A 23821-nucleotide genomic window follows, 5' to 3' on the forward strand; every position below is an offset into this window, starting at 1 on the left:
GGTGGTGCTTCACCTGATGTCTGTGAGTTTGCTCTTTTTCTAGCATTTGACACAACTAGGGAATCTAAGGGTAGCTGTCCTTTAATGTAGGCAGGATCCCCAGGAGCAGGCCTGTACTTTTTTTCTATTCTTGGGTTTATAATCCTAGCACGTACAGGATCTTTAAATCCTTCTGGAGAATGTTTAATGACCCCTTTAATCATAGGCAGAATTTGAACAGACTGTTGTGATTGTTCTAAAGTATCTAATAAAAAGCCTTCCTCTGCCTCATCTGAATGCATGGTGACCCCATGATAGATGGGAGGCCTTTTTAGTAATAGTCCAAAACCAAGATTGTCTTATGGGGGAGAAGGTTTGGATGGAAATGTATGCGGGTCAGGAATATCTGGCACATCCTGTGGGTTTGGGTACTCCCAATCTGGATGATCACTAGGGTAGGGAAAAGGCTCATCTGGGTCTAACCCTACCTAATCCTCATTCTTCAACACATACACCTCGAAATGATGAGGAGTACATCATCTTTTCGAGGTGTATGTGTTGAAGAATGAGGAGGAGAGTTTTCAGGAGAATTTGGAGGTGAAATGTTAAGAGGAAAGGGAGATGAAGGAGAAGGAAGTACAGGAGAAGAAGGGTGCATAGGAGATGCGGCAGAGTCCTTCTTCTTGACAGTCACTGCAGGTGTAGGTGCTGTGTCGGACTTTCTCTTCCTGTGTGGTGTAGTGGATACATGACCTGATCCTCTTCTTTTGTAGAGGATCAGGTTGGAAAAGGTCTTCTTCCTGAGGAACCGCTGCTGGTGCCGATTTTTTCGGTTCCGGGCGTGGTTGCTGCCTGTCTTTGGCCTTAGGAGCTGTGATAGGGTCCTTTGGCATAGATTTTGGCACCAAAGGTATTGTCTTCCGAATGGAAGGCTATTTCGAGGGCTTGAGCGCATCGCATCTTGCATACGGTACAATAGAAATGCAAGATGCCATCATGCCTATTAGTCTCATGAACACTTTGGCTGGGAGAGAGTGTTGATGGTGAAATGTTGTGACTAAGGCTTGAAGGCTCTGTATCCTTGCTGGACTGGGATACGCTAGAGCTGTAGACGTGTTTATTGTAGCCCCTAGATATTAATGTACATGAGAGGGCTGCAGATGCGACATGGTGTAGTTGATTGTGAACCGTAAGTCGTGCAATGTTTGAATTGTGTGAAATGTGTGTTGGACACACTGATTGAATGACTTGGCTTTTATGAGCCAATCGTCTAGATATGGGAAGACATGTATATGTTGTCGTCTGAGATGTACTGCTACTACTGCTAGGCACAAGAGTGGACACTCTTGGTGCAGTTGTGACCCCGAATGGAAGGACTTTGAACTGATAATGCTGTCCTTCCAGTACAAACCTCAGATACTTCCTGTGAGAAGGATGTATTGGAATGTGGAAGTAGGCGTCCTTTAGATCATACTAAGGAAGTCGCCTTGTTGCAACAATGGGAGTACTTGTTGTAAAGTGATCATATGAAAATGATGTGTATATAGAGATTGAGGGGCCTGATGTCGAGAATTGGTCTTAGAGTCCCGTCCTTTTTGGGTATTAGGCAATACAGTGAGTAAACCCCTGTTCCTTGATGTTGTAAAGGAACTATTTCTATTGCATTTTTCTGAAGAAGTGATAGAACTTCTTGTTGGAGCAACGCAAGATGTTCTGCAGACATTGGACGCTGCTTGGGTGGTATGTGTGGAGGGGTAGCTTTAAGTTCGAGGCAGTAGCCATACTGGGTAATTAGTCTTACCCACTTGTCTGTTGTGATGGAATTCCAGACAGGTAGGAACTGTGTTAGTCTGCCCCCCACAGGAGTGGAATGCTGTTGGGGGAACAGAGGGAAGTCACTGTTTTGTGCGAGAAGAGGTTCGATTATTGTTATTTCCTCGACCTCTGTGTTTGTATATTGGATTTGAAGGAAACTGAATTGTCTGCTTCAGCTTGTTTGGAGCCTCCTCTATAGAAGGAGCGACAAAAGGAACCTCTAGCTTGGGTGGATTGTAGAGCCGCCATAGATTTGGCTGTATTGGTGTCCTTTTTCATTTTCTCAAGTGTTGTGTCTACCTCTGGGCCAAACAATTGATATTGGTTGAATGGCTGATTTAAGATGGTAGTTTGCAGTTCCCGCTTAAATCCTGAAATGCGTAGCCACGCATGACGTCTAAGTAGGACACTAGTGTTTATAGCTCTAGATGTAGTCTCTGCTACATCAAGTGCACACTTGATTGAGGCATTTGACATTAGCTTGCCTTCTTGTATAAGGTCATTGGCCTGCGCATCTATATTGATCAGGTAGATGTTGTAATTGTGTTTCTAACTGATCATAGTGAGCCCTGTCATATCTTGCAAGGAGGGCTTGTGTGTTAGCTATATGCCATGTATTGCTTGCCTGAGCAGCTATCCTTTTGCCTGAAGCATCTATCACCTTAGATTCTTTATCCGGGGGTGGTGCTTCACCTGATGTCTGTGAGTTTGCTCTTTTTCTAGCATTTGACACAACTAGGGAATCTAAGGGTAGCTGTCCTTTAATGTAGGCAGGATCCCCAGGAGCAGGCCTGTACTTTTTTTCTATTCTTGGGTTTATAATCCTAGCACGTACAGGATCTTTAAATACTTCTGGAGAATGTTTAATGACCCCTTTAATCATAGGCAGAATTTGAACAGACTGTTGTGATTGTTCTAAAGTATCCAATAAAAAGCCTTCCTCTGCCTCATCTGAATGCATGGTGACCCCATGATAGATGGGAGGCCTTTTTAGTAATAGTCCAAAACCAAGATTGTCTTATGGGGGAGAAGGTTTGGATGGAAATGTATGCGGGTCAGGAATATCTGGCACATCCTGTGGGTTTGGGTACTCCCAATCTGGATGATCACTAGGGTAGGGAAAAGGCTCATCTGGGTCTAACCCTACCTAATCCTCATTCTTCAACACATACACCTCGAAATGATGAGGAGTACATCATCTTTTCGAGGTGTATGTGTTGAAGAATGAGGAGGAGAGTTTTCAGGAGAATTTGGAGGTGAAATGTTAAGAGGAAAGGGAGATGAAGGAGAAGGAAGTACAGGAGAAGAAGGGTGCATAGGAGATGCGGCAGAGTCCTTCTTCTTGACAGTCACTGCAGGTGTAGGTGCTGTGTCGGACTTTCTCTTCCTGTGTGGTGTAGTGGATACATGACCTGATCCTCTTCTTTTGTAGAGGATCAGGTTGGAAAAGGTCTTCTTCCTGAGGAACCGCTGCTGGTGCCGATTTTTTCGGTTCCGGGCGTGGTTGCTGCCTGTCTTTGGCCTTAGGAGCTGTGATAGGGTCCTTTGGCATAGATTTTGGCACCAAAGGTATTGTCTTCCGAATGGAAGGCTATTTCGAGGGCTTGAGCGCATCGGAATCAGGCCTTGTAGGTTTCGGTACCTATGGGTTCGGAGTGGAAGCTGGTTTCGTCGGCTTCGAGGCGTCGGAAGCAGGCTTCATAGTTTTGTCCTTAGAAGTCGACGGTTTCGGAACCGGGGCTTCTTTCGGTCTTGGTGCCGAGGGGGCTGGTGGGATCGGCACGTGCGGTTTGCTCGGTATCGAGCTACCGGAAGGCTTTTGTATTTTCTTCCGAGCCGGGCTCGATGGCGGGGCTTTTGAAGTGTTGAAGTGTTTTTTTGGTCGTGACTGGGCCCCGAAGGCGGAGTGTTGACCTTTACCTTCGATTTAGGTGCTGGGTATGGGGCAGGGGCAGTAGTACTCACACGCTGACCCGATGGTATGGAGTCATCGGAGTTGTCTGCCCCGGATACGATTTGGAGATCGTCTGAATCTTCTTCTGGAAGGAGCGGAGCTTCTTCGTCGAAGATATCCACCGGTTCCGGAGCCGATCTCTGAATGTCGTGTCAACGGGCCCTCCGTTCTCGAATCGTCTTTTTTGATCGAAAGGATGCGCAGGCTGTACAGCTTGACTCGTCATGTTCTGGAGATAAGCACAGGTTACAGACCTCGTGATGGTCACTGTGTGGAAACTTTGCTCAACACTCAGGGCATCTTTTGAATGGCGTCCTTTCCATGAGTTGTAGGCCTCACGGCGTGGATAGGCCCAATGGCCCGCTTCGACGACCGGAATCGAACAGATTAAGTCAAGTCGATGTTTGTTGATATTGGAAGTTGTTTGTAAAGATTTTTTGCGTCAAACTACCATTAAAGGTAGATTTGGAGCGGAAAAGTTACATCCGAACCCAGTGGCGGAAAAAAACAATCTAAGGATGGAGCAGATACCCATGCGCACTGTCGTCCAAAGGAGGAGTCACCTATCTCGTGACTACAAAGACTTTTTCCAAGACAACCACATGCAATCATCCAAGCCCAACACCAGGTGGCGATCTAATGCTCAGAATGAGATCAGCAGCTCATATGCCTCGAACAATATGTTTTGATAGCAATATTTATTTAGATTACTTTTAAAGCATTACCTACATCCACACTCCACGTTGGCCTGGAGAAGTAGAGAGAACTGACAATCAAAAAGCTAATTCTTGATAGTCTTAAGGAAGGTCTCATGTAGTTCAAAAGGTAGGAAAAAATACGTAATGTCAAGACAGCAAAGGCATGACGGGCTATCTGTGCCTTGATACCACAAAGGTTTCCCTTGATTGTGGCTCACTTTACACTTGCACATTACATTATATCTTCACTGTTTTACTCTCCGTAAACTGCAGTCATTCACAATGATTAATTTAAACATGTAAACCCCATGAAAATGTTACCACGATAACTGAAACTCACCTTTGCTTCAGGTGTCACTACAGGCTTTGGAGGGAACTGGACCTCGGTAGCTTTAAGGATGGTGTTCTCCTGGAGAATATCTTGCTGCGACTGGTTATGGCCAAAAGGCTGCAAGAACAAAGATAACGTGTTGTAATCAGCTCATACTTATTTCAACGGCGGATGAAATGCTGCTCCTGGTAAGGAATAGAGAGCAGTGTTCGAATATTCCAAGGTCTGCTCTGTCCTTAACTTTCATTATTATGCAAGCTTTTGTCTCACTTCAAACCGAGAGGTCAGATATGAATAATTCAAACAAATAGTACATATTTTACATTGCAACTAAAGTAGCAGTGTTACAGCAAAAACAAATTTTACAATGAAATCCACTACAGTGTCAAAGTTAACTTCCATCTAGGGAAATGTGCTATTTTCTGAAGGCTGAATGTTGCTGCTTATGTACTTAAAGAATAAGTTACTTACATTTGGTAATGCCTTATCTGATAGAGACTCTAACTAGCCGCAGATTCCTTACCTTAGAATTATCCCCAGGCATCGGACCGGATCCAGAAATCCTTAAGCGGTATAGGTGCTGCCCCAATGAGTAGATGTCAGTTTCTTCTCACAACTTTCCATGCCAGAAGCAGGGAGCCACTAAGAACATTCATGGAATTGTGTACATCACTATGGGCTTCAAGAGGGTGACCCTATGCAGAAATACATTAACCAAGCAGGGAGGATTGGTATGGAATCTGCAGCTAATAGAGTCTCTGAAAGATAAGGTGTTACTGAAGGTAAATAAATTGTTAATTTAACAGAGACTTCTAGCCTCAGATTCCTTACCTTAGAATAGATACCCAAGCACATCCTCCCCAGATGGTGGGTCTGCAAACATATTTGACAAAAGAATCCTGCAGGACAGAACAAGCAAAGTGCCCGTCATGACAGACCTGAAGTGTCCAGACACTACTTTTTGGTGAGCGTGTGCATGACACTCAGGCTGCTGTCTGCCAGATGTCCAGGACCGGCACTCCTCCAGCTAACGCAGTAATTACAGCCTTGCCTCTGGTGGAATGAGCTCTCAAGCCTTCAGGGGGTTGCTTTTTGCCCAGTGCATTGCAGATTTGCATGAAGAGCACTGTCAATCATTTCTGCCCATGACATTCTCAAAGAACAGTTGATCGTTCTCCCGCCACCTTCTTCTTTAGAATGTTGAGGCAGCGCAAAGAAGGTAGACAAGGTGATATTCTGGCTTACGTGAAAAGGTGTTACAACCTTCGGAAAGAAAGCAAACACTGGTTCCTCAGAACCAGCTTGTCTGGATAGAAATCTCTATAAGGAGGGTGCACAGCGAGTACTTGCAGTTTGCTGTCCCGCCTGGCTGATGTTCTAGCCACTAGAAAAGCCGTTTTGATGCTGAGTAGGCAAACTGTGCAGTTCGACTGGGGCTCGAAGGGCACATGCATGAGAAAAGTTAAGACCATGAGGAGTTTCCACTGGGGGCATGATAAATAGTCTTGGAGGGAACTGATGCTGAAGTTCCCTTGCCCTCAAAAACACTTGAACGTTGCATACTTCATCAACTAACATAGCACCTGGATAACATTAACCTATTGAACCCCCACCATTCTGGTTTTAGACAAGGTTGCGGCACAGAAACTGCGATTCTGAACATCATGGATGATGTCCATGGATCACTAGACTCTGACAAATGCTGCCTCCTCATTCTCCTTGACCTCTCGGCAGCATTTGATACGGTGGACCACAAACTCCTCATCTGGGCTCCTCAAGAAAGAGCTTGTCTCGGCGAGGTAGTTCTCAAGTGGTTTTCCTCCTTTATACACAATCGCACAAAAAAAAAAATCTAAATCAAGAACTTCACCTCCGAAACGCAGCAAGTCAACAAGGGTGCCCCCAAGGATCGGTGCTCTCTCCACAACTCTTTAACATCTACATGGAGCCGCTATCCAAACTACTCAGAAAAGCCAACATCCGCTTCCACCTTTACGCGGACGATACTCAGATCTATCTGGAAACTAGCTCTCTCAAAGACATCCAAAGATTAAACGATGTCTTGAAAGATGTGCAAGAATGGCTGACAAACATTCACCTGACACTAAATCCAGACAAGACCGAGACACTCCTCATCTCGAACAAGGAGGATAACCCACAAATCGCTGAATGGTTAAAGGCTATCAATGCGCTCAAAGGGAATCTTACTCAAGCAGACTTTGTTAAATCTCTAGGCATCACCTTAGACCCAAAATTTAACATGATGAAACATATTAAAAACTCGGCCAAAAGTGCATTCCTTAACCTTAGACTTCTGAACAAAATCAAACCCTATATTCCAACAAAGGATCTCAAATTGGCCACACAATCTCTGGTACTGTCAAGACTGGACTATGGGAAAGCAGTCCTAAATAGGAATTCCTAAAGCGCATCTGGCACCGATCAAAACAACATTACATGCGGCAGCCAGAATGATCACCAACTTCAAAAAATCTAATCATATCTCCCCTGCACTTAAAGAACTCAAATGGCTTCCAGTAGAAATGCGAAGTAACTTCAGAACGGCCTGCCTAACCCACAAAGCCCTCCATACAGGCAAACCGGAATACCTGGCAAAAAAACTCAAAAAGGCAGGTCAAGCCAGAAATCTGAGAAGCTCTAACTCCCTCCTACTCATCCCACCTAAAACTAGAAGGAAAAGAACAGCGGACTGCTCTTTCACTGGAAACGCCCCCAAAATTTGGAATTACTTCCCTCTGCACCTCAGAACCATACCCTCCTTTATGGAATTCAAAAGTCAACTCAAATCCTTATTCCTTACCCGTTCCCTTAGATGTGGACAACACGGGACAGACAGCAAGCATAGAGCTATGTGATCCCTAAGAACCTTGAAACCAAAGAAGCTCTACATGACAATTATGCCGCTCTATACTATGTCATTTGTTGATTGTACATCGCTCACTTGTCATGTTTATTTATTTAGGAGATTTGTTAAGCGCTCAAATACCCGTGGGTGTCTCGGCGCTGAGTGTTTATTGAACTAGTCCATGAGAAGTTATTGGTTGAACAACCAGGTCTTTATCTGTCTGCGGAAAGAAAGAAGGGAAGTAGAGGTTTTGATATGATGTGGAAGACTGTTCCATAGTTTGATGGTGGTCACTATGAAGGATCTGTCTCCCCAGGAGACTTTCTTGGTCCTGGGGACCTGCATGAGATCAGCAGTTGAAGATCGAAGGGATCTAGCAGGTTTGATAAGTGGTTTGATGGTGGCTTTTTTCCAGATGGAGGGAAAGGTAGTGGACAAGAACATGGCATTAAAAATTTCAGTGAGTTTTGGGCCTATAATTTCAGGAAAGTTTTTGAGAATGGAAGGGGGGCATGGATCTTCCGGAGATCCAGAGTTCGTGGTACATATGAGATGGGATACCAGTTCTGAAGTGATCTGGGTGAATTCCTGGAAGGAACCAGAGGGGCTTGATTGAGGGGGGCTAGAACATGCCCGGGCCAGCGGGGTGTGGGCATTGGGAGTGGAGGGAGGGTGTCCAATGCTGGTAGCATGGGCTTTGAATTGGGTAAAAATATCTGTGACTTTTTTTTGGAAATAATTTGCCAAGGAGTTACATAACTCTTGGGTGTGTGTGATTGGGGTGGTCGCTGCTTGTCCAGAGAGGCGAGTCACTACCTGGAAAAGTTGTTTAGTCGAATCTTGTGCAAGATTGATTTGATTGCTATAGAAGTTACTTTTCTCCTTGATAATTAGTTGCTTGTAATTAGACATCATGTTTTTGTAGAGGGCTTTTTGATCTGGGTCGTAGTCACGTCTCCATTTGCGTTCCTGGCGCCTGCATTTTTGTCTTTCCTGTCTAAGAGTATCATTGAACCAGGGTGAGGACTTAGTAGTCCTATTGGTGGATTGTTTCTTTAGTGGGACTGTCAAATTGACAGTGTTTAGTATCCAATTAGTGTAGTTATTAGCACCTAGTTCAGGATCAGTCACAGTGGGTGGCAAGGAAGTTAAAAATGAGGACTGAGAGGCAGAAATGTCCATACTTTTCCATGCTCTAAATTGATTCGTGGGTGGGGGAGTATTAGCTAGGGGGGGAGTAGGTTGTAGGGAAAAGTCAAAAGGAATGGCAGAGTGGTCTGTCCAGGTGAAGGGAAGGAGGTCCTTTACCACTAGTGATTTCTCGCTGGAGAAGAGACCATCCAGAAGATGGCCCGCAGTGTGCGTGGAACCAGTGACCAGTTGTGGGAGTCCTATTGCATCTAATTCAGATAACAGGGCGGTGGTGTCGGGATTATCCAGTAGCTCAAGGTGGAAATTAAAATCACCCAGAATGGTGTACTGGCTTTCACCTGCCAGTGGTTCTAAAAGAATGGGTAAGTTTATGTTGATTATATACTATGCTCCTACTGTAAAGTGCTCTGATACCTTTGGGTCTTGCAGCGCTATAGAAAACTTCTAAAATAAAATAAAATAAATAAACAAAAGGTGACAAAAGGTTGGCCAGGCACTTGCAAGAAAGGGGAGATGGCTGACAACCTTTAATGGTGGCCACAGCAAAGCCCTGCTGGGCTAGAGAAAGTACAAACAATAAAACTTGAGAGAGGGATGCAGAAAGAGGGCCAATGTTCTTGGATGCAAACCACGTCACAAACTTGTTTAAAAAAACTGTCTTGGTGGAGGGACGCCTGGCTGCCAGAATAACATCACAGACTTTGGGAGGAAGGTCGAAAGCTGTCAACTGCCACTGCTCAATCTTCACACGCGAAGGTGGAGGGTACACAGGTTCGGGTGCAAGACCCTGCCCTGTTGCTGCGACAGAAGATCCTGCCGAAGGGGCAACCTGATCAGAGGACCGAAGCTCAAGAGTTTGTAAATAAACAAACTAGTATGCGGTCCTGAGTGGTCAAGGGAAGGGTGAACATGGGGAAGGGGAGAGCTCCAAAAGCAGCAAGGGCCATCACACACCCGAGGGGTGTCATGCTTCATCATAGGGCAGCTCCTCTTTGGGCTGGCGTTGCAGTGCCCAACAGTCCCTGCAGGGAGGCTCTTTGCCGGAGATCTTCTATGTTGGTTAACCGGTAGGCCCTGGGTGATGAGGCAGTGGGGCAGTTGTGTAGTGAGTAGAGTGGTGTAGGTGATGTGTTAAAAATGGTGATGTGTGTCCGAGAAGTACTTTAATAGTTGGACACTGATGCTATGGCTAAAAACAGACTACAAGAGTCAAGGTTGGCAAGGAAAATTAAACCTGCTGCAGCTCTGTATGTGTGGTGTGAAGGGACAGAGGTTAAAAGGTCGACATGTCTCACGCCTATGTTCTCCCAACTGATGAGTGGCCTTTCTTCAGAAACAGGATGAAAGGGGTACCTAATCTACTTTATGGTTAAGAAAACAGTCAACGGGTTCTCCTAAGGTGTACCGTTCCTATGGTATGATGATCATCATCCCTGGTGTTCGGAAGTGGGCAGGTACCACTACTTGGAGCTCCTAATTGGAGGCCACTAACTTCCGTCACTGCTGCTTTTGGTTTAGACGCACAGGCTGAAGCTCTTCTTCCGAAGCTTAGAGGTTCGCGAGAAAGACGTTTACTCTAACCTCGACATATTGTCCCCCCTTCTGGATTACTCTGGAATCCATACCATAGGAAAGGTACACCTTAGGAGAACAAGCTGTAGTTTGTAGGTGGGAGAAGACTGCCTATAGCGAGCTTACATTCAACAGCCAATCGCCAAGGTAGGTAAAGACTGGACTATACTGGAGGGGCACTGGTAAGGTCAAAGGGAAGCACAGGGAAGTGAACGTACCCTTCGCCCACATGAACTGCAGATAATATCTCTGGGCAGGTAGGACAGGGATGTGAAAATATGCATCTTGCAAGTCCAACGCTACCATACAGTCTCTAGGGTAGATAGGACTGAAGCTATAGTGAGCATCTTGAACCTATCTTTCTACAGGAAGAAATTGAGGAGGCGCAGGTCCGGAATAGGTTTGAGGCCTCCATACATTTTGGGCACCAGAAAGTAGCGAGAATAGCAAACAAGACCTACTTCTGATGCCAACACCATCCCGATAGCCCCTTTGGCCGAAAGGGCCACCACTTCCTGATTGAACAGAGCGAGATGGTCCTCCATCAGCCGGTAGGGGGGGCATAGGTGGTAGTGGGTTGGGCTGGAGGAGGGTTCCAGAAAGGGGATGTAGTAGCCCCTCTGGGTAGTAAAACACATTTGCCCAATGTTATTGACTGCCAGAGGGGCAAGTGATGGTGGATTCTACCTGTAGGAGAATAGGGTCTGCAATCCTATGGTCACCCCCGATTTTTGCTTTTTGCTTCACTGGTTTACGACTTTCTCTGGCTGTGGGCCTGCTAATCAGACCAACAGCCTAGCTGTTCTCTCTCTAAATTGACAAGCATGTACCCTAGGTGCATTTACCAATTGGTACTGGGCCACCTTATCAGTCCCTGTACAGCATACCTTAGGTATCCAGGGCATAGGTGTACCCAGGGCCTACCAGGGGCTGAAGCATGTATTATGCCACCCCTGGCTGGCCATCTAAACAGACACGACTGGCTGCCCGACAGCTGGGGCAAGGTGGTGTAATCACCCTTTGCTGTAGATATAGTATCCCTATATCTAACCCTAAAATGGACACATATATACCTATCAGTCACTCCTATGGCAGGCCTTATCAATCCTGAAGGCAGAGTGCTTGGAATTATGTGAGACGGTGCTCTGGCAACGTTTGCAGCTTGCGGAACCAAGTCCTAATAGCTGTTCCATGATAACGCTATAAAATATACTCTTAAGTGCATTATAATCCTCGCAGTCAAATGCTAACTTTGGTATAGCATTATCAAAACATGTCGAGTAAGGTGTCATACGAATTGGAATACTACCCCCTCGCCAATTCTGGCGACGGGGGTAGCATTCCACCCTTCTAGGGGGACACGACATGTATGTAACTGTGAACCCCGGTTAAAGTTAACTCAAGCCTCAGCATCACAAAATGGATGCTGCCACCACAGACACAAGTCTGACCTCCTGCTGCTGGGAGTCCTTCCAGCGAGGGAGGCTCGGACAAAGGGTTTCCTGCCTTGGGAGGTGCTAGCACCACCCCAGACAGGATTTTGTGTATTAGGTAGGACAGGGCTGAAAGGAATGAGACAAGCCTGGGGCACACAAGGTGTCCCTGTGCATATGCCGGTCTAAACCAGTTCCTGGGGCACTACAGCCCCAGAGCTGGCGCAAGACCGGACAAAGGAAAGGAGGTGTAACCCACCCCCTTCCTGGTCCCACCCAGAGGAGGGACCTAGTCGTAGTGCAGCCCCCTTTAGCTGAAAAAAGGTAGGAGCTGGTCCCATTCCAAATTAGATTATCCTGATCAACTTCACAAGAAGAAACTCTGGACCTCGACGTTCTGCTCCACAGAAGACAGAAGGAATCTCCCTTGTGGGCAAGGAGTGTCCACCCTGCATCTGCAGGCACCATCAGCGTACCGCGACTTCCCTTTGTCGTCTTCCTGCAAGGATTCAGACTTCAGAGCCCGACGAGACCCGGATTCCCAGACCTCTCCGACCTCTACCTACATCTACAGCACAGCTGAGACCCTTGGGTGCGACGAGACACGTGGGACCGGCCATCTTGAAAGAAGCAGCACTTCGCTCCAGCACGACTCCTGAGGTATCCTCATCCAAGTGCTCTGGGGACTGAGAAGCCCGACCCCGAGCAGCTCCTGCACAGAAGACCAGCCCTCCAGGATCCACGAGATCTGCGTGGGGCCCTTCTGCTTGCCTGCTGCTCGACGCGTTGTCTGGTCACTTGCCGGCTGGCTAGTGACCTCCTAGACGACGTACTCCGACAACTTTGCTGCTGGTCTGGTTGCTCCAGACTGGCCCTTGCTCCCTTCCAGAAGAGGAGCACCCCGGACCCTCCTGGTCCACTCCAGACGCCGTTTCCACTCACCGCGTGGGTTGCCTTTGCCAAGGCCTGTTGAACCCGAATCCGGAGACGACACCGCCGACAGCGAGAGCCTGCGTGGGACAGCTCGTGCCTCCATCCTGGTCGTCGAAGACACCGCCTGGTCCACGTGGCTGCAGAGACAAGCGTCCACCTTCACCTGATCGCGACAACGACATCTGGTTCCACTCCTGGTTCCACTCCAGTCACTGGCTAGTGACTGTGAACATTGTCCTCTCTGCTTTCAGGTTCCTCTCTTCACGAATCCACCCTTGGATTGCACCGGTCATCTTCCTCCTGGTCGCCTGCAGCATCTTTCTTCAAGGCTCCATAGACTTCGACGCGGAAACCCGACACGACTTCGCACCTATGCACCCGCAGCCTGTGGGTGAGGTAACACGAGCATTTTGGTGCTCAAGGGTAGCTTGACTATCCTAGTGTCCAGTTCCATTGTCGTTTCAGTCCTATCTAGTCAGGAACGTCCGTATTCACCTTTTCTTTAAACTGTACTGTCCATAGACGTTTGTACGCATCTCGCGTGTGAGTTCACACTCTGCACAAGCGCTCCGTGGGCCTCCTATTACCTACCTCAAGTTAGTATAGCGTGGTCCCAGCGTTCCTACAACCTCTGGGCAGCTCCATTCCTTTAATAGACTTTCACATTCCACTTACTTAGTATATGGTTTGTCGTGCCCCTAGGGCACCATTGTAAATCGTGCAACTTAAACATATTTTTCCTAAGAGTTTGTCATGTGCTTAGCCCTCTGACCTCATAAAGAGTTCAGAGGTGTATGTTAGTTAATAAATAACTGTTTATTTATTTTCATAACAACCTGTGTGGTGTCCTTTTTATTTGGTATTCAAAGGTTATATGTGGTAAAACAGCTGGCTTCACATGCCATTCAGAGTCTAGCCTAAAGACTGCTTTTGTCCACGCTACTAGGATAGCTGGTCTATAAGGTTGACTTACAACCAATCACCATAAGGGTTGTTTGGACTGATACAAGGTGATCACTAGAACTAGTGAGCATCATATATCAGGCCAACTTCTCACACTACCCACTCCCCCACTGGGTTTCTGTGCTGGTATAAGGGCAAGCAAAGGGTTGAGTGGGAGGGGGGTGCTAGGCTGGTGGAACAGAACATCCTCTGGCCAAAGGTATCCTGCCTTATGGATATCCTCCTCTGTTGGGGTGGTAAGGAATGAGCCAGGGTTGATCCTAGAGTTGGAGGCTTGGACCACCATGCTCTCCGTAATGGGTTGCTGGGGGAGGAAACTGGGGTCCCCAGGTGTGGGGCAATGACTGGCAATTGTCCTATTCACATGAGCCCTGTGTGTAGGGTTTGGACCAGGCCACAAGTAGGACATTAGTGTGGGCTTTGTTGAACTTGAGGAGAGGTTTTGATCTCCATCAAGACGTACAAGTTACTTACCTTTGGTAACAATGTATCTGGTAGAGGCGATTCTAGCCGCAGATTCCTTAACATAGAATTATCCCCACATCCCTGCGAGCCGGGGGGTTGGCATCACATGACTCTGCCCAGGCGTCGCCCGTGTACGTGACGTCAGCAAGGTCACAAGTCCCACCCCAGGGCGCCTACGTCAGTTTTCTTCAGAGAACTTTTCCGCGCCACAACGCAGAGCCATCTTTGGGAGTATGGGACAGTGTGCGAAAGAGCAGAAAAATTGGAAAAAGGAATGGTGATGAACACCACCATAAGGAGTAGCAGAACTACAACCCCACCAAGAACAATGAAGAGGAACCAGTTCCAAGACAAGCAGGAATGACAAACCTCCAAGGCAACCCCAGCAAAGAGTGCGAGAACCCCCCAAAGGGAGAAAGGGCTAAGGCACGGCCAGATGCACAAGTTACTTACCTTCGGTAACTATATATCTGTAAGAATGTAAATGTAAATGTACATGAATTTATATAGCGCAAATCACCACTGGTTTCTAAGCGCTTGCTTAGGGAACCCGTCCTGGTATTCCCCTGTGAGATAACCCCGGCAGGGTATCCGCAAGGTGAAAGCCAGGCATCCCGCCGCGAGGGGCCGTTGTGGAGATTAAGCAAGCTATTGCCCAGAGTCGCAGAGTGTGAACCCGTGAATCGAGTAGGCACCAGAGCGAGGATTGTCAAGTCCATGGACATATTAGGACTCAAGACCCTGCCGAGCCGGGAATTGAACCCTGGTCCCGGGCTGACCTCTGCTTCCAGGTCTGCCTCCTCTAACCAGTGAGCCACACTTCTCCACGAAACAGTAAACAGTAGTTAGTGTTAGATTCCTTACCTTAGAATTCCTTACCTTAGAATAACCCCAGGCGTCAGACTGGATCCGGAAAGTTTTGCATAGCAGTACCCCTGCGCGTCGGTAGGCGTTGTCTGCGTCGTGATCGCCGGGATGACGTTGTCGAAGAACTCAGACGCTGCCTCGTGCGCTGACGTCAGTTCTTTTTTTTTTCACACCAGCATGCGCAGATCCGGGAAGAGCAGTACTCCTAGTCAATTTTTGACTAAACTTTTGATCTCTTTTGGATCTTCTTGAGTCGATCCCTCAACTCTCGGTGCCGATAGGGATGCCCGGGTTCAGACTCTGCGACGATTGTAGCCGCTTGATGTCGGTTACCGACCCCCACCGTTGGTGCCTTTACTGTATCGGGCTGACCACGATGACAAGTCGTGCCCCGAGTGCCGGGCCTTGACCTTGAAGGCTAGGCGGGAGCGGTCCCGTAAGCGTCTCGAGCTCCAGCACTTGGCCCGCGCCGCTTGAGGTTCCGGTCCAGGAGGAGATCGAGGCACCGGTCGCGGGGCCGAAGGCATCACAGCTCGGCGAGTTGACAACACTCGTCGGGCTCCAAGTCCTCAGGTAAGTCGAGGCACAAGAAGTCGAAGAACCGACATCGCTCTTCTGACTCCCCAGACGCTCGCTCGATGTGGCTGGGGGTTCGGGCGATACCGCCCACGCGGCTCCGCCGGAGCCGCAAGCTCCGCGCCCAGCTCCATACCTGCCGGTCCCTGGGCTGTACGCAACGCCGGAGGAGATCAGCGCCTTCCTCGCGGCCATGAGGTCGCTCTTCCCTCAGTCGGAACCCGCCGAGGCGGCTCCGGCACAGGCGCCGTCGGGTGCTTTGGCCCTAGCGCCGTCGACGACGACTCCGGTCCCGCCGCCGCAGGGCCCCTAAGGATCCAGGCCTGGATCCATGTTGATGCCGGGCGACCTTACGACCCCTCCGCTGGTGCCGTCACCAAGGTTGTCGCCCCCGGCGCCGTCCCTGGTCCCAACCCCCAGGCCGGATCCGGCGTCGGACCGGCGCCGTCTTCGACGCCGATCGGTGAGCCCTTCACCGACAACCCGGCTCCATCAATTGTTCCTGACTATCAGGAGATGGATGACGAGGAGGACTGGGAGGGGGTCTGAGGACCCTCTGGCACTGCAGTGCCAGTTGAGCCAGGATTGGGCAGACGAGCTGGGGGAGGCCAGTGGTCTGAACACTTTGCCCGACTCTGGATTTGTCTCCCCTCCTACCGTGGCTACGGAGGAGGGGGCTGCTTACAGCGTGGTGTTGACTAGGGCAACCAAGGCCTTGCTCTTGAGCTCCCTGTCGCTGCTGTGAGGACTAACCTCCTCACTGAAGTGCTGAAACCACAGGCAAGCACCTAGGAGCCTCTACTACAGTGCAACGAAGCCCTCACTGACGTTCTGTTGGGAACCTGGATATTCTAAGGTAAGGAATTCTAAGGTAAGGAATCTAACACTAACCTGTTTCTTTCAGATGACCCCAACCCAGGGGATGGCAGAGGGGCCAGAACCCTTAGCAACACAGAAGAGAGGGAGGGAAGGGAAGAGAGTGAAGGCACCCAGAGCAGAGGGGCACAGGAGTACCTATAATCCCATCCTCCAATGTGCCAAGGAGGAGGAAAGGAACAAGAAACAGAAAGAATCATCCTGTCAGAAAGAGCGAAAGAAAGCACTCACAGAAGACACAGCCAACCACCGGAGGCGAGTGCAGAAGACCAACCAAGGGTCCTTGCAGAACAGGGAGGAAGGGCGGGGTGTGAAGGAATCTGCTGCTAGAATCTTCTCTACCAGATACATTGTTACCAAAGGTAACTCGTACATCTGATAGAGACTACTAGCCGCAGATTCCTTAACGTAAAATAGATACCCTAGCCATACCCACGGGGAAGGAGGGCCTGAAAAAGGAACCCATCAGCCTGGACATAACAGAGGGTCCCACCAGGGACTAGTCCAACGGACAGAGCTAGGTGCCCGTCCCCCCCAGGCAAGGGAAACCCCTACAAGCAGAACACCACCGATCCCAAGGAGGGGGTGTGGGAAGAAGAAAGAAGAGGAAGCCCGTTCACCCTCAACAGAGGAAACAAGGGCAAGGGGAGGCCGAAGCACCCCACGCCCATACAAGGCAACAGAACCCCCGTCCAAAGCCAAGGAAGAGGAAGAAGAGCAACCTAGAGGCTCTAAGGAGACGAGGGAAAGAGAAGGTAGCCGAGCCCACCACAGCCAGAAGTCAAGAGACCAGACAGAACGGCGCAGACAGCAAGAAACAGTCGGAAGCAGAGAGAGTGGCCCGAGGCACCTATGAAACCGGGCAGGCTGCGCCTGAAAGAGGAAGGAACACAAAACCCATCTCAACCCCCAGGATGGGAACATGAAGGTAAAAAAGTGCCCAGACACCCCTCAGAGAGGGGCCCACAGACACAACCCAAAAAGAAGTCGAACCAGAGGCACAACGCCAGGCCGCAGACAGCAGGCAGACCAGGCAAAAAGCGCAGCGACCCCGGAGAAGACCACCACGGGGCACCACCAAGGCAATTCAATCCAGCAAAAGGGAATTGCACCTGCAACCTAGGTAAACGCCATGGAGAGCAGAGGCCAGCAGGCAACCACAACTTCTCAGCATAGAACAAGTTATACAACAGCTACCACTACCCCACATAGGGTATGTTAAGTCCCAAGACATGGGAACGGTCTTAGGAAGAGACAGAGGGAGGGAGACAGAGAGAGGCAGGGAGACCGAGGGAGGGAGACAGAGGGAGAGAGGGAGATAGAGGGAGGGAGGGAGACAGAGCGGGAAACAGACAGAGGGAGACCGACAGAAGGAAGGAGGGAGACAGAGGGAGGGAGGGAGGGAGAGAGACAGAAGGAAGGAGGGAGACAGAGAGAGGGAGGGAGGGAGACAGACGGAGGGAGGGAGACAGACGGAGGGAGGGAGACAGAGGAAGGGAGGGAGACAGAGGGAGGGAGGGAGACGGAGGGAGAGAGACGGAGGGAGGGAGACATAGGGAGGGAGGGAGACATAGGGAGGGAGGGAGACATAGGGAGGGAGGGCGACAGAGGGAGGAGGGCGACAGAGGGAGGAGGGCGACAGAGGGAGGAGGGCGACAGAGGGAGGAGGGCGACAGAGGGAGGAGGGCGACAGAGGGAGGAGGGCGACAGAGGGAGGAGGGCGACAGAGGGAGGAGGGCGACAGAGGGAGGAGGGCGACAGAGGGGGGAGGGCGACAGAGGGGGGAGGGCGACAGAGGGGAGAGGGCGACAGAGGGGGGAGGGCGACAGAGGGGGGAGGGCGACAGAGGGGGGAGGGCGACAGAGTGGGGAGGGCGACAGAGTGGGGAGGGCGACAGAGGGGGGAGGGCGACAGAGGGGGGAGGGCGACAGAGGGGGGAGGGCGACAGAGGGGGGAGGGCGACAGAGGGAGGAGGGCGACAGAGGGAGGAGGGCGACAGAGGGAGAAGGGCGACAGAGGGAGAAGGGCGACAGAGGGAGAAGGGCGACAGAGGGAGAACGGCGACAGAGGGAGAACGGCGACAGAGGGAGAAGGGCGACAGAGGGAGAAGGACGACGGAGGGAGAAGGACGACGGAGGAAGGCGACAGAGGGAGGAAGGCGACAGAGGGAGGAAGGCGACAGAGGGAGGAAGGAGACGGAGGGAGGAAGGAGACGGAGGGAGGAAGGAGACAGAGGGAGGGAGGAGACAGAGGGAGGGATGAGACAGAGGGAGGGAGGAGACAGAGGGAGGGAGGAGACAGAGGGAGGGAGACAGAGGGAGGGAGACAGAGGGAGGGAGACAGAGGGAGGGAGACAGAGGGAGGGAGACAGAGGGAGGGAGACAGAGGGAGGGAGACAGAGGGAGGGAGACAGAGGGAGGGAGACAGAGGAAGGGATACAGAGGGAGGGATACAGAGGGAGGGAGACAGAGGGAGGGAGACAGAGGGAGGGAGACAGAGGGAGGGAGGGAGACAGAGGGAGGGAGACAGAGGGAGGGAGACAGAGGGAGGGAGGGAGAGAGACAGACAGAGTGAGTGAGAACCCCCCAGAACCTCCCTTAGGTGGTTCGGGCTCGCTCGCTACACTGCCTTACTGTGTCCCAAAATGATGCATCTCCAAAAAATGTGTCACTAACATGAAAAGTTTGGAAAGCTAGGCTATAAGGTATAGTGTTGTGCACAGAGTCCAGGGGATCCTCAGAGGTATAGCAGATGCTAAATTAGATAATCATTAACAGCTCTCTTTGTGGTGGTGTGGGTTAGCAGTTAAGCATTTATTGTATTCACTCAATCAAGAACCGATTACACAAACGCACAGACACACACACAGAAACAGAATCCAGACCAACTGGGTAAGTATAAAAAAGGTATACTTAGGTTTTTTTCTAGAACCAAGCAGGACTTGGCTCAGGTGGGTAAAATATGCTTTCAAATGCAACACTTTACACAGAAATGCAGTTGGGAATAGATTTGCAATAGTTACAGGTTTGTATGTGCTTTTAAAACAGTTCTAAATACATAGAAATTACTTTTGATGTCATCGACTACTCGGAGTCATATGCCTAAATATCACACTGTGGATCCTACAGTACAAAGGTAAGTAAGACACCTTTTGGTTTAAAGACGGTTACTTTGGTTTTCATACAAAAAAGACAGTTCAACATTTAGAACTTTTTAGGAACAAAACTCGTAACATTGGTTTCTATGGGGAAAAGAAGGTTAGCGAATAGCAGGTAAGTAAAAGACCTGCAAAGAATAGGTTTGGGGTTAGAACAAAGGCTTCCCAAGGTTCAGCTAGGCACTCAAATTGCATTACCAGTGGCACTGGGAGGACCGGGTGCAGGGGTCCATTGTTAGGCAAGAGGGGTAGGGGCACCTTGGTTAGGGGCTACTCACGGGCAGGCCACTTGGTCTTGGGAGCCAAGCTCCAACAATTAAGGTCAGGGCAAAGGGAGTTCCAGGTCAGCACCAAGTCCACACCACCAGCAGTGCAGGGGCGGCCAGGTGCAGGGTGCTTAGGGGGATTTGGGAGCCCAATACAATGCTGTGGAGGTTGCCAGTATTGGATTTTGGTTTCAGGCTTTGTCCAGGAAGGCTTCCAGGAGGGACCAACAGCAGGGCAGGTAAATTGGAAGGCTCGTGGACGTAGGTACACCTCCAGAAATCTGAGGAGGCAAGGTTTAGGGTCCCCCAAAATACTACATTTAGGGGTGTGCAGGTTGGGGCCAATGGGTCCCTTCATTGGGTGAGTGCACCCCCTATTAGGTCACCCTCCAGTGGCAGGGGGGCACGATCCTCTCTCTGGTTGGCTGTTTTCCCTCATCTTCAAGATAGAGGGAACTGAGATGTGTGTTTCACCTTGCCTACCCCACTTGAGGCTTGGGGTTGACAAAGGTGGGCACACATCTCTTTCTAACTTGGTTTTCCCACCTATTCTCCCACCCAAAGTGGGGGTCAGAACCAGTGGGAGTCAGTTGTTGAGGGGAAGCAAAGTGCAGGGTCAGCTAAAAAAGGCAGCAGACCTTTGAAGTTTCCCCTTTCTGGGCCCATCCCGGGGGAGGAGGGTCCAGAAACCTCTCTGGTGGTGGCAAAGGGCTGGCAGTCATTCAGGGTCCACACCAGGGATGATCGTTGTTCAGGGGGCATTCTTAAGATGCCCTCCGAGTGCATTTTACATTAAATCCCAAACTGGCATCAGTGTGGGTTTAAAGTGCTGACAGTTCGCTACCAAACTTCCAAGGTTTCTGTCAATCCATTATGGAGCTGTGGAGTTCATAATGACCAACTCCCAGACCAAATACTCTTTTATAGCTTTACTGAAATTTACAATGTCTAAGAATGGATTTAAGCACTGTAGGGGTACAGTGCTCATGCAACTGTACTCTCACCTGTGGTCTAATGCACCCTGCTAGAAGAGTGCCTTACCTAAGCCACAGGCAGTGGTTGCAGGAATGGCACACAGTGAATTGTGCCACGTTGACGTCACTTTTCTCTGCATCAAAACATGCAGCCTGCAATAGAAGTGTGTGGGTGTTAAGGTGCAAGGACTTTAAGGGTGGCACAATAGGTACGAGCCCTTAGAGGCCTTCCTGGTCACAGTGCCCTCTGTACCTTTTACAAGGGACTTACAAGTGGCCAGATATGTGCCAATCATGGGTAGAAATGTACAGTTTTGGGAAAGATCACAGGCCCTGGGAACTTGATTGGCAAGGACCCAGGGCACATCAAGTAAAAGAGTGTGTGAGAGAGTGAGCGTGAGGAGTGTGTCAATCAATCAATCAATCAAGCATTTATAAAACGCGCTACATACCCGTGAGGGTCTCAAGGCGCTGGGGGAGGGGGGGCTGCTACTGATCGAAGAGCCAGGTCTTGAGACGTCTTCTGAAGGCCAGCAGGTCCTGGGTCTGTCGCAGGATGGTGGGGAGATCGTTCCAATTCTTGGCGGCAAGGTAGGAGAAGGATCAGCCGGCGGCGGTATTTTTCCGGATAAGAGGAACTGTGGCGAGGGTGGCAGAGCGGAGGATGCGGGTGGGGGTGTGGAAGCTGAGTCGGTTGTTGAGGTAGGATGGTCCGGTGTTAGGTAGCGCCTTGTGTGTGTGGATGAGGAGTTTGAAGATGATCCTCTTGTTGACTGGTAGCCAGTGCAGGCCTCTCAGGTGGGGTGTGATGTGGCTGCGTCGGGAAACGTCAAGGATCAGTCGTGCCGAGGCATTCTGGATTCGTTGTAGTCGTCTCAGGAGCTTGGCTGTTGTTCCTGAGTAGAGGGCGTTCCCGTAGTCGAGTCGAGAGGGTGGGGGTTGGGATCTACTTGAAGATCCTGCGGAGCATTCGGAGGGTGTTGAAGCAGGACGCGGAGACGGCGTTGACTTGCTTGATCATTGAGAGGGAAGAGTTGAGGATGAAGCCCAGGTTGCGTGCGTGGCCGGTGGGTGGGTTCCGGGGGTGTGCCTAGCGAAGTGGGCCACCAGGAGTCGTCCCAGGCTGAGGGAGTGGGTCAGAGGATGAGGACCTCCGTTTTGTCTGAGTTCAGATTCAATTTGCTGTCCTTCATCCAGTCGGCGACGGCCTTAATTTGTTGAGGCTGTGTTGTCGTGCGACGTGGGCGAGTGGAGCCATGTAGGTATTGAACAGCCTCGGGCTGAGGGAGGATCCCTGTGGGACGCCGCAGATGATCTTGGTGTTTCTTGAGTGGAAAGGAGGGAGGCGGACGCTCTGGGTTCTGCCGGAGAGGAAGGATGTGGTCCAGGCAAGGGCCTTCTCTTGAATTCCGGAGTCATGGAGGCGCGCTGATAGGGTGCGGTGGCAGACAGTGTCGAAGGCAGCTGATAGGTCCAGGAGGATGAGGGCGGCTGTTTCTCCTTTGTTCATCAGGATCCTGATGTTGTCGGTGGCGGCGATGAGGGCGGTCTCGGTGCTGTGGTTGCCGAGGAAGCCTGATTGGGATAGGTCCAGGAAGTGTTGTCTTTGAGGTAGCGGGTCAGCTGTCTGTGAGCTGTGTGTGAGTGAGTGTATGTTTTTCTGCAACAGAAACACACTTTCCTACATTCAGGACAATTAATACCCAGTCCAAAGAAAGAAACCTAAAATAACTGAAGGATGGATCTCAGACATTGACTTTTCTTGGACACAAAGAAGTAAAGGGATTAATATCTGATGACCCATTCTTCCAAAGCAGCAAAGTCTACGTACCATGTGTTCAGCACATCAAGGTCTTCAGCCTCCAAAGCAGAGGCATATGACAGAGAGAACGTCCTGTTAGAAGGATGAAGGTCAAGAAACCAGGACAGAAAGTGTAAGCGTTTCCCATGCAGATTAGCGGACTATTCCCTGGAGCCAGATTGGATCTGAAAAACTTTGCAATAACTTCTGTGGGCCAGTGAGTGGCACCATTGGTCTACATCATGATACTATCCCACCTCTAGGAATGACAACATGGAACCACACACCCGTCCATGCTGATATTAGTTCCTCTTTTTCTGCTTCCTTTGACGTGGATCTAGTGATCTTCTACAACAATTTTCGCTCCAATTTAACAACATTTGTTTTTAAACATTTGACAGTGTGCAGGGATACCGTTCACCTGCACAAAGTACTCCAAGATGAAAGGGTTTAAACTGTGCTGCTCTTCTACCACTGGTGTCTTAGCAGCATGCCCTATGACAAATGCTCCCTGTTGGACCTGAGGCCCATGAAGGAGTGGGAAGCCAAACTATGTCGCCAAGCAAAGGATGCAGGGTCGGTCCTGCTCTAATTCACAAAGTTGTTCCCATGCACCATCCTCAGGTAAGTCCAAGATGAAATCGAAGGGCAATCCAAAACAAAAGTCTCCGTAATGCTCTTTGCCTCACTGATGCTCTCACTCCAGGGAGAGGTCTCATAGTTGGCTGACCACAGCTTCAAAGTCAGACCCAGATCTGATTCGATTCTGGAGCTGATGCCCCCTCAAAAGTCAGATATATCAAGGACTACACAGTAGATTGCAGCCTTTAAGGAGGCAATGCTGTTACTCTTTAAGATAGGTCTGGATCCCTCTGATGCACCTTTGACCCCATGAATCCGCAGCCAGTAGGTCCTTCCGTCATGCCATGTTATATCAATTGGCCACAGGCTGTTCAGTCTCCTGTGCCATGTCAAGCATTGATCTATTTGCTGTAGGCTCTGCTGGTTCTTCCAATATCAGTGCTGGTTTCTGACCCAACTCATTCGTAGTCAACTTCACTGGGGTGTGTGCCATGTAGTGCTATGTAGTGCTATACAATGCCATGGTGTAGACAATGGTCGAGGACAATTCTTTTCTTCCCT

At 49.8% G+C, this 23821-nt stretch overlaps 1 protein-coding gene across 2 annotated transcripts in view; it reads right to left on the reverse strand.

Moving 5' to 3' along the window:
- TLK2 (tousled like kinase 2) overlaps window positions 1-23821 on the reverse strand; it is a 1405344-nt gene that overhangs the window by 113307 nt on the left and 1268216 nt on the right. For both annotated transcript variants that reach the window (XM_086923830.1, XM_086923831.1), the window contains one exon: window positions 4787-4894. In XM_086923830.1, coding sequence (XP_086779956.1) covers window positions 4787-4894 — 108 coding nt within the window. The remainder of the gene's footprint in view (window positions 1-4786; window positions 4895-23821) is intronic.

Source organism: Lissotriton vulgaris, chromosome 5, assembly GCF_964263255.1.
Source record: "Lissotriton vulgaris chromosome 5, aLisVul1.2, whole genome shotgun sequence".
Taxonomy (NCBI): domain Eukaryota; kingdom Metazoa; phylum Chordata; class Amphibia; order Caudata; family Salamandridae; genus Lissotriton; species Lissotriton vulgaris.